This window comes from Pan paniscus, chromosome 8 (genome assembly GCF_029289425.2).
Source record: "Pan paniscus chromosome 8, NHGRI_mPanPan1-v2.0_pri, whole genome shotgun sequence".
NCBI lineage: Eukaryota > Metazoa > Chordata > Mammalia > Primates > Hominidae > Pan > Pan paniscus.
The window spans coordinates 112,396,208-112,407,559 of record NC_073257.2 but is presented as its reverse complement, the minus strand read 5'-3'; the positions used below and the strand labels follow the sequence as shown (position 1 = coordinate 112,407,559).

General features: G+C 45.6%; 1 protein-coding gene across 1 annotated transcript in view; it reads left to right on the top strand.

Annotated features, from left to right (window-relative positions):
• The first annotated feature begins 1,424 nt into the window (after positions 1-1,424).
• SEC31B (SEC31 homolog B, COPII coat complex component) overlaps positions 1,425-11,352 on the top strand; it is a 35,607-nt gene continuing 25,679 nt past the window's right edge. Inside the window, 2 exon segments of the mRNA XM_063607856.1 lie at positions 1,425-6,863; positions 7,515-7,638. Coding sequence (XP_063463926.1) covers positions 6,785-6,863; positions 7,515-7,638 — 203 coding nt within the window. The 5' untranslated portion in view covers positions 1,425-6,784.

Below are 11,352 nucleotides of genomic sequence, written 5' to 3'. Positions count from 1 at the left end.
GCGCTGTGTTATTTGTGCCTCATTTCCCCAGGAATAGTCACTGCCTTGAGGAACCTCATCCTTTTCCCTTTTTTTCTGCTTGATGTCTGCTGTCTTCCCTGTTTTCTTATTCTGAAATTTAAAGGATAAGAGGGTGGGGTGGATGGGGACTTAGGCACAAAATGTTAATTTGTTAATTTCACTTGGGTTGTGAAGGTACTTAAGGGTTTTAGCTGTGTGGAGGTGTTAAGGGTCGCTCCTTTTCCCATTTACAGGGTCAAGGAAGAAATGTTCCTAACTTTCCAAGTTGGAACAAGATTTATTTCACATAAAAAACCTTTCTAGTCTGGGTCCGGTAGCTCACGCCTATTATCCCAACACTTTGGGAGGCTGAGGTGGAAGGATTGCTTGAAGCTCAGGACTTTGAGACTAGCCTGGGCAACATGACGAGACCTCATCTCTGCAAAAAAAAATTTCAAAAAATTCGCTGGGCACAGCAGTGCGTGCCTGTGGTCCCAGCTGTTCAGGAGGCTGAGCTGGGAGGATCATTTGAGCCCAGGAGGGTGCAGTGAGCCATGTTTGCAACACTGCTCCAGCCTGGGCAACACAGCAAGACCCTGTCTTGAAAAAAACCTTGGCATGGCGTGGTGGCTCAGCCTGTAACCCAGCACTTTGGGAGGCCGAGGCGGGTGAATCACTTGAGGCCAGGAGTTGAAGACTAGCCTGACTAACACAGCAAAACCCCGTCTCTATTAAGAATACAAAACATTAGCCAAGCTTAGTGGTGTATGCTTGTAATCCCAGCTACTCCAGAGGCTGAGGCAGGAGACTGCCTTGAACCCAGGAGGTCAAGGTTGCGGTGAGATGGTGCCACTGCACTCCAGCCTGGGCGACAGAGCCAGACCGTCTCAAAAAAAAAAAAAACTCCTTAATAATAGTGGTTACTTGAAAAAAAATGTGCTCTAACGTGTTTCAAGTATATTACAGGACTGATAAGTGTTTTTGTCCTGTCTGCCTAAGGCTGCGACTGCCTCTGATCTTATTTCCGTTATAAGAATATTCCTTATTCCAAAGCAGCTTCTGAATCATAGCTTCTTAATAAGTTGACATTACCTGTATTTATGAATTGGAGGACAGTCAGTGAGTTACTACTGAACATGTTAATAGCTTTGATTACTTTTAATGACTCATCCACACTCCTATAACAGTCTTAGAGAAAAACTATGTTTTTGAGAGTCTTATCATTCATCTGTTTTTTGTTTTATTTAGAGATAGTATCTTCCTCTGTTCCCCAGGTGGAAGTGCAGTAGCACAATCATAGCTCTCTGTAACCTCAAACCCGTGGGCTCAAGGGATCCTCCTTACTCAGCCTCCCTAGTAGCTAGGATTACTGGTATGTACGAACCTAAGTTTCTTATTTTTTGTTGAGGTGGGATCTTGCTATGTTGCCCAGGCTGGCTCGAACTCCTGGCCTCAAGCAGTCCTGCCTCAGCTTCCTAAAGCACTGGGAATACAGGCAGGAGCCACTGTACCCAGCCCTCATGTCTATTTTTAAGTGAACCAACCCATATTCCTTTGGGGACATATTCTTAAGTTACAGTATATTGCCGGAAAACCTGTCCCATAGAAAAGCATACATTTAATGTGACCAAAAGAAGCAAGTTCATTCAAATTAGATGTGGAGTCTTAGTTGTGCAGGCAGTGAGAGACCTTTTGTGAGGTCAGGGAGTGGATACTTGTGGAATGCTATTCTTTGAAGGTCCCCACTGGCTTTTTATATGTCTTCATTCTCTATAGCATTTGATAATCATTTCCTTAACAAACACCTGTGTGTCTAATATGTATCAAACACTGATAAGCCCTGGAGATATAAAACTGAGCAAGACAAAGTAATCACCTTCAAATATTACATAGGAGACCAGCAGTTATAATACAAAGTGAAAATAATTCTTTATCATTATTACTATTGAGACAGGGTCTCACGCTGTTGCCCAGGCTGCAGTGTAGCGTTGTGATCACAGCTCACTGCAGCCTCTACCTCCCAGGCCCAAGTGGTCCTCTCACTGTAGCCTCCCAAGCAGCTGGGACCACAGGGATGCACCACCACACCTGGCTAATTTTTGTATTTTTTGTAGAGACAGGGTTTCACCATGTTGCCCAGGCTGGTCTTAAACTTGTGGGCTCAAGCAATCCACCTGCCTTGGTCTCCCAAAGTGTTGGGATTATGGGTGTGGGCCACTATGCCAGGCCAAAAAGAATTTTTTTTTTTTTGAGACATGGTCTCACTCTGTCACCCAGGCTGGAGTGCAGTGGCATGATCTCAGCTCACTGCAACCTCTGCCTCCCAGGTTCAAGTGATTCTTGTGCCTCAGCCTCCCGAGTAGCTGGGATTACAGGCACATGCCACCACGCCCAGCCAATTTTTTCGGTATTTTTTGGTAGAGATGTAGTTTCACCATATTGGTCAGGCTGGTCTTGAACTCCTGACCTCAAGTGATCTGCCCGCCTCAGCCTCCCAAAGTGCTAGGATTACAGGCATGAGCCACTGCTCCCAGCAAGAATTCTTAAGAGGTGTGAGTTGAGAAAGTGCACTTTTAATTTGGTTTAATCATGTCCTACCCGAAACTGTGACTTAAGCTTTTGGTTCAAATTTCTTTAGGAGTATTCCATCAGTAACTCTTCTGCCTCCTTCTCTCAGGTTTAGTTTTCAACCCTGTTTACTTTTCCTCAGGCTTCATTCCCTGTTGTGCCAGCTAAAAAGTTCAGGAAATACTTGAGTACTTAGTAGGTAGGAAGCATGGGCTAGGCACAGATAATGCACTGAATTACCTTCTGTCTAACTTCAAAATTGCCAAATCCACATGGAAGGGAACTGGAGTCGTGTCACAATGAGTTGGGCCCCATCATGATAACTGGCCCCCATCTTTGGAGGTGTATCAGGCAGGAATACAGAGAATTCATGCGTTAAGCATTAGTTTCTAAGATTTAAAGCTGCCTACAGAATTTTTTTTTTTTTTTTGAGATGGAGTCTCTTGTCACCCAGGCTGGAGTGCAGTGGCGTGATCTCAGCTCACTGCAACCTCCACCTCCCGGGTTCAAGCTATTCTCATGCCTCAGCCTCCTGAGTAACTGGGACTACAGGCCTGCACCACCATGCCCGGCTAATTTTTATATTTTTGGTAGCGACGGAGTTTCACCATGTTGGCCAGGCTGGTCTCGAACTCCTGACCTTTGGTGATATGCCCACCTTGGCCTCCCATCGTGCTGGGATTACAGGTGTGAGCCACTGCACCCGACCTGTCTACAGAACATTTTTATTTGGAAGTGGCACAATTTCTTCAACATAAAAAATACATTATCGGCTGGAATATCACCTGTGTTCTTGCAGCTCCAGAGGATAACACCCCTCCTATGTTCCTCAAATACTTCAGGAAGCCCCTGGCCCTGTAGTCTCACCCTCCATACACTTATAGCCCTTAATTCAACCAAGTTTTGGGCACCAGTTTCTGCTGGGCTGCAGTGCAACACTAACTGCCATTTACAGCCTCGATTGCTTTTTACGTTTTCAACTAAATGGATTCCACTGAGGGCTCCTGGGGCCAGGGCCGGGTCTTCTCCCGCTTCAATACATAGATAATGAGTTAGTATTTTCCCTTTTCAGAGACTGGCCCTAGAGCCTGGCTCAAACTGAATAGACCAGAACTTACTGGTCCAGATCTGACCCACTGCGCAATCACAGGGTAGGTGAGGGAGGCCCAGTTAAAAGCTATAATCCTGTTTGGAAACGTTCTCCGTGGGTCTGTCAGTGTTTCGGGCTCGGCGCCCGCGGAGCGTGTTTCCGGCGGTGCCCTGCCGGGGTCCGCGCCGCTTTTGGTCCTCCGCAGCCGCCGTCCACAGCGCCCGGCTCCGCGCGAGAGCCCTGCCAGAGGACCGGCTCCGGCCGCCGCGCCTGACCCTTGTCCGGGGTCTTCCGCACAGGTTGGTTCGCCCCGCCGGTCTGGGGTCCCTGGTAGCAGAGATTGCGCTGGGGACCCGGAGCACTGCTCCTTTCTCGGCAGAGCGCCGAGGGGAGCCCGCTTGCTGCGGACCCCCCGGCCCGCGCCTGCCCTGCCCGCAGGTCCGGGCCCCGGGGGCCTCCACTACGTCTACCCTTGAATTGGATCCGGCTCTACTGTCCCTGCCGCACGGGAACCCCCAGCCGGATGAGGGTCTCCCTGTTCAGCGCTGCCTTGCGCCTTCCCATCCGCCTTGGTCCTGACCTGGCCCAGCCGAGGCCGTCCGGTGTCGCTGCGTTTGGGCTGGGCGGGAAGGCCTGTCATTGCTGACCCTGGCGCGCCGCGCTTCGGCGACAGCGGGAAAGAGGCTGTGCTGACCGTCCTCCCTAGGGACTGGACTGCCAAGGGTAGCTGGTGCCCTCCTGCACGGCAGGTCTGTCGAGCATTTCATTGGTCATCTCCCCCTCACGCCCCCATGGCCAATCTGACCCCAGCGGGGGCCCTTTTTTTGTGAATAGATGCCTCTTAACAATGTGAATTAAGAGCCCATTTTCCCAGTTCCTAGACTTGTCAGCGATTAAAACACTTTCTAGGGTTTACTTGCGACTAGTACAGTGGTTAGAAATACGGGCTCTTGATGCTGATGGGGGTTCACATCCCGGCCTAGCCAGTTGTCGTCTCTGGAAAATGGGGATAATCGTAGTACTTACCTGATAGGACCACTGAGAGAATTAGCTGAGATATGCACATCAAATGCACAGCTGCTTATCGCAGCTCCTATTTTTGTTATTAGGGAATCTTTTCCCAGAAACATTAAAATGGCTGTGACCAGCAGGTGGCACTGGTGACTGTATAGTAGAGTGTTGAGCTGGTCACAGGATACGTGATAGTAGCCACAAGTGTTTAAAGGTCCTTTGGAAATCTTGGCTTAATGGGCAGGCTTAAACTTTCTTCACGCTGGAAAGTACCTTAGAGATTAAGTAATACTATCTCCTGCTTTTGTAGGTGAGACTGATCTGACTAGCTTACTCAAGCAGGTCACAGTAGGTCCCAAGCTTTCTCCTCAAGTTCAGTGTAATTTTTAAAAATCATTTCTACCTGTTTGCTAGCCTGTTGGGATGGGACCTTGAATATACATTGGAATTAGATCAGAAACCACAGAGTTAAAATGGATGTCCACATTCGAGCTTTTACCATGTGCCAGACATTCGTTTGGAAACTAGTTACAACATGGTGAACAAAAGCGGACACGGTGTCAGCTCTCATGGAGCTTGCATATTAGTGGAAGAGACTGACAATGTCAATGTAAATAAATATGTAATTATAAATTACTAGGAAGAAAAAAACTGAGGCTTTTTGTGATTGGGTAGTTCACTTATTTGGGGAAGTAAGAAGCTGAGCCCAGAAAGATATGTTAAGGAGCCAGTCATGTCGAAAGTGAAGGGAAGAGCATTGAAAGTATAGCGAACAGCATTTGTAAAGGCTCTAAGGAAGGAAAATGTCAGGAAATTAAAGGCTAGTGTGGCTGAAGCACAATGAATGAGAAAAGTATTAAAAGATGAAGTGGTAGGCTGGAGCCTTTGGGCAGGGCTCAAAGAAGTTTGAATTTTATTCTGTGTGTGATAGAAATCATTGAAAGATTTTAAGCATGGAATGCCAAAATTATTTTTTATTTTAGAAGTTCACTCCTGCTGCTGTGTAAAGAACGAATTGGGTAATGGCTTGAGTAGAAAGGGGATAGCTAGTTGGGAGACTGTTGGAGTACTCCAGGTGAGAGATGATACAATCAAAAAGGCTCTTGGCAGCGAAAATAGAGAAAAGTAGACAGATTAAGATATATTTTGGAGGTAAAATCAGGGAGACTAAATGATGGATTAGAAGAGAATGAGGGAGAAGGAGGGATCAAGAGGGATTTTCAGGCTTCTGGGTTGAGCAATTGGGTGGATAGTGGAACCATTTACCAAGATGAAAAAAACTAGAGGAAGGACAGAAGAGATTGTGACTTTGCTCCTTTCTGAAAAAAACAAATAAAAAAACCCATAAAAGATGGTGGAATAGAGAATTCCATTTTAGACAGACTAAAATGGGAGTTCCCTCCCCCATTAGGTATCTACTATATCCAAGTGAAATATTTGATTGGAAATTGCATATAAGCGGCTGATCACTTGAGGTCAGGAGTTCAAGACCAGCCTGGCCAACGCGGTAAAACTACATCTCTACTAAAAATACAAAAATTAGCCAGGCATGGTGGCACATGCCTGTAATCCCAGCCACTCGGGAGGCTGAGGCAGGAGAATCACTTGAACCCAGGAGGCAGGGGTTGCAGTGAGCTGAGATCGTGCCACTGCACTCCAGCCTGGGTGACAGAGCAAGACTTTGTCTAAAAAACAAAAAGAAATTGCATATAAGAACTTGGAGCTTAGAGAAGAGATTTGTGATGGTGATATAAATTTGGGGATCATCAGCATATGGATGCTATTTAAAGCCAAGGAAATGGACAGAAATCACTGAGAGATTGTCTGGTTTGATGGTTATCACCACTGGACCTGTGGTAGCCATTGTGGTTGAGTATCATTTGAGGTTTAAAGCATTACATTTCAGTAATTGGGTGAATGAACTATCTTTAGATCTGCAGATGGTCATGTATTTGTCACTCTGTGTTGCCCTGAAATGCCCTATCTTGTGATGGAGAAAGACAAACAAGAACTCTTGTCCGCAGATGCTCCCTGGATCTGGCTGTTAAGTTTGCTGGTTTCTATTTTCAGTGGGCTGAGGGCCATGTCAGTTTTCTGCCACCTACAGGATAGACCATGAAGCTGAAGGAACTTGAGCAGCCAGCTGTCCAGGCATGGAGCCCAGCCAGCCAATACCCTTTGTATCTGGCCACAGGTATGGTGACACTGTGAATTAGGATCTACTGGGAGTACATAAGTTGAAGGGAAACTTAGTATCTAGAATTATTTATTGAACATCAGAGAAAGCTCTCAGATCATAGAAAGATAGGGTGGCTCACAGCATAAGCAAGGAGATATTAGGTGTTTTGGGTACCTGAGGGCTGCCTAGGACTATGGCTCAAGGTTAGGTACGTCTTTTTTTTTTTTTTTTTTTTTTGAGACAGAGTCTCACTCTGTCTCTCAGGCTGGAGTGCAGTGGCGCGATCTTGGCTCACTGCAAGCTCCGCCTCCTGGGTTCACGCCATTCTCCTGCCTCAGCCTCCTGAGTAGCTGGGACTACAGGTACCCACCACCACGTCCGGCTAATTTTTTTTGTAGTTTTAGTAGAGACAGGGTTTCACCATGTTAGCCAGGATGGTCTCGATCTCCTGACCTTGTGATCTGCCCACCTCAGCGTCCCAAAATGCTGGTATTACAGGCGTGAGCCACTGCGCCCAGCCAATGTTTTCTTGCTTTTGTGGAGTTACCTTTGAGAAAGGGTATACCCAGCCCTCTTCTGTTCCTTCTCTTCTTCACTCCTTAACCTTCTTATACCTGAAATCCATGCATATATTGTTGCTCATATGCTGCCTTTTCTTGTGCCTAGGAACATCTGCCCAACAGCTAGATTCCTCCTTCAGCACAAATGGCACATTGGAAATATTTGAGGTTGATTTCAGGGACCCTTCTCTGGACTTGAAACACAAAGGAGTCCTTTCTGCCTCGAGCAGGTATTGTCTGATCTATTGATGGGTATACAGGGTAGATACTGACGTGGAATCCTGGGAGCAGTGTGTGTTTCTCAGGGCTCATGGGGAGCCAAGTGAGGGAAGAAGGAGCTTTGCCAAGTTGGAGAGAAGTTAATTCTGGGCTTATTTTGCAAAAGGATTTAAAAAACAACCACCCCCACCTTTCCAGTCAGCAGCAATAGCAGTGTCAGGCTGAATGCATGTGATAGAGATGCCTCAGACAAGCCTGAACCCACGTGTACCTGGTCTGTCTTTGAACCCAGAGATATTGGCTCCTTCCTCCCTTGGCTCTTCTGAAGATAAACACCTTACACAATATCACCCTCTCTGCCAACAAGGAAGAGAACGAATGATCCTCTCCTCATTGCTTTTAGACACTGATTGGTTCTCATGGATTTCATGGCTCTTGCAGGCTTCCAGCACTAGATACTATCATTCATTGAGCACATGTATACATGCCAGACACTGTGCTAGGGGCTCTGTACATTTTATTTATTCCTCATAATAAACCTAAGTGATAAGTACATATTTCCATTTTACATAGGAGGGAACTGAAACTCTGAGAAGCTAGGATTTAAGTCAAGGCCTATCTGTGTCCAAAGCCTACCTTCTTTCCATTATTCTGCCCTTCTTCTAAAGGTCTTGTAAAGTTGGGGCTTACAATCTGAAGCGATGGTCTCCAAATTTTTATATCATAAGAAAAAATGTGAATATTCATTATACTCAAGTTATATATTCAATATAAATGTATACATGTACTATACCGTTTTTGTTTTTGTTTGGAACAAGGTCTTACTCTGTCGCCCAGGCTGGATTGCAGTGGCACGATCAGGGCTCACTGCAACCTCCACCTCCTGGGCTCAAGCAATCCTCCCGCCTCAACCCCCTGAGTAGCTGGGACTGCAGGCATATGCCACCACACCGAGCTAATTTTTTATATTTTTAGAAGAGATGGGGTTTTGCCATGTTGCCCAGGCTGGTCTTGAACTCCTGAGCTCAAGCGATCAGCCCCCTTGGCCTCCCAAAGTGCTGGAACTATAGGTGTGAGCCACTGAGCCAGCTGGCTCTACTATTTTTTTTTTTTTTTTTTTTTTGAGATGGAGTCTCACTCTCTCGCCCGGTCTGGAGTGCAGTGGGGTGATCTCGGATCACTGCAACCTCTGTTTCCCAGGTTCAAGGGATTCTCCTGCCTCAGCCTCCCGAGTAGCTGGGACTACAGGTGCGCGCCACCACGCCTGGCTAACTTTTTTGTTATACTACTAATAAAGTGTAATTTCTGTTAATTTTTTTTATATTAGAGGTTACTGGTCTAGAAGGCAACATTCCTTCTGATGATTGATGAACTCCTTGTGCATTTCTTGGTCCCTCTAAGAGATTAGTTAAAATATTGAGGCGGAAGTACCCTCTTTCTTTTCATAGTTTAACTTCATAATGAAAAGTTAGTTGTTGTTTTCCCTTTCTTGAGCTCCTGCATCACTTTATGAGAGCATCTCTTATTTTGCAGGTTTTTTTTTTTTTTTTACATCTCTTTGTATTTCCAGTACCTGTATCCTTTGAAGAGCAGGCACTTGATGATTTACTGATGATGATTAGATACTCTTAGCCCCTAACCAAACATTTCAGAAGGGTCCCCTCAAAGGGGTGAGCTAATTCAAGATGTTTATATGCTGGAGCTTAAAAAAGGGGTTCAACCTGAGAAAGCTAATAGGAAAAGAAAAAAGGGTGAGGGGGCACTAGTTCTAATCCTCAGCAAGCAAAGCAACAGCTTCAGCGTAGTAGTGGCTCCTTAGGGCTAAGGGTTCTTAAGAAAGAGGCAGTATAATCTTATAAACTGAATTTTGAGATCCATGTGGGCAGAGATTTTAATGGCTTTTTGTTTTGTTTTGTTTTCTGGAGACAGAATCTCACTCTGTCACCCGGGCTGGAGTGTGGTGGCTCGATCGTGGCTCACTGCAACCTCCACCTCCTGCATTCAAGCAGTTCTCCTGCCTCAGCCTCCTGAGTAGCTGGGATTACAGGTGTGCGCCACCATGCCCAGCTAATTTTTGTATTATTAGTCAAGATGGGGTTTCACCATGTTGGCCAGGCTGGTCTCGAACTCCTGACCTCAGGTGATCCAACCACCTCGGCCTCCCAAAGTGCTGGGATTATAGGCGTGAGCTACTGCACCCGGCCGAGATTTTAATGTTTTACTCATTGCTGTATCTCCAGGCACTTAGAGCAGTGCCTGGCATTATATTTAATAAATATTTGTATTTAATAAATATTTGTTATATGAATGAGTGATATTAGAAACTTTTAGGTTACCAGCCAGGTGCGGTGGCTCATGCTTGTAATCCCAGCACTTTGGGAGGCTGAGACGGGTGGATCGCTTGAGGCCAGGAGTTCAAGACCAGCCTGGCCAACATGGTGAATCCCCGTCTCTACTAAAAATGCAAAAATTAGCTGGGCGTGGTGGCACACACCTGTAATCCCAGCTACTCGGGAGGCTGAGGCACCAGAATCGCTTGCATGTGGGAGGCGGAGGTTGCAGCGAACCAACAGGATGGTACCACTGCACTCTTAGCCTGGGCGACAGAGCAAGACCCTGCCTAAAAAAAAGAAAAAGAAGAAGAAACTTCTGGGTTACCAAACAGCATTCAAATCCACACTTCAGTTACAGTTAGTCTTAGTGTCTTAAGGGTTTTTCAAGCTGTTAGTTTGAATTTGGGAGTCATGAACTTTACCTCATACTCCTGCTCCACTCTGTAGGGATTTGGGGCCAGTAATCAGAATAAATAGTACAGTTAACCCTACTGATAAGTATTTTATCTCTGCTTTCTTTTCCCACCTCTGTAACTGTGTTGGAAGATTAAATCACATTCCCAAAGACCTCAATCCCAAAGGGATTACCTTTGACACAGCCCTGTTGGGGCCTTTCTGAAGAAATCATCTTAGACACCCAGGGTCTAAGACACCCACTTCATTCTGTTCCAGTCTAGGTTAGGTCAGATGCTCAACAGTCAGTATCATAAACTATTGACGTAGATGATCAGGGCAGATAGAGGGACACTCGTCCTTTGCTTTCTGTCTTCCTCTCTCTTTTTTTCTGTGTCTTCTGCATGCTGTGGCATAAGGCACAGTTGTGTAGGGCTGTAGCATTGGCCATAATACTAATAGAGCTGTGTGACTTGGGCAAATCAAGTCAGTTATCTTAGGTTCCCTCACTTATGTATAAAGAAGAGATTGTACCAGATGACTTCTAAGAAACTAGCTGAGATCTGAATTCAGGTTTCATGTTCAGTCTCTTATTCCCTTTTATTTTCTAGTAGTCTTCCTCATTTTTCCATTTTTAAACCTCTTCCTATATCTCTTTTTTATCAACTAAACATGCACCTTTCAAAATCTTCCCCATTCTCTGCCTGCTCTTTTCTCCAAACCCATGCCTCAACCAAATTTGGATCCTGAAGATCCCCTTATCTTCAATCTTTGATGCATCAGAGAAATATTATCTACCTAGAAATATTTGACTGAAAGAAAAATGTTCTGAAACACCAGTATGGGTATAGATAAGGGACAGCCTCAAGCTATAAATAGACTGAAGAGAGTGCATGGATAAATGCCTCTGGATGCAGTCAGAATCAATATGGATTAACATGTGCAGTGAAGCAAACAGTGTTGGGTTTGTTAGATGAATTTCACTCAAAAAGAAAGGTT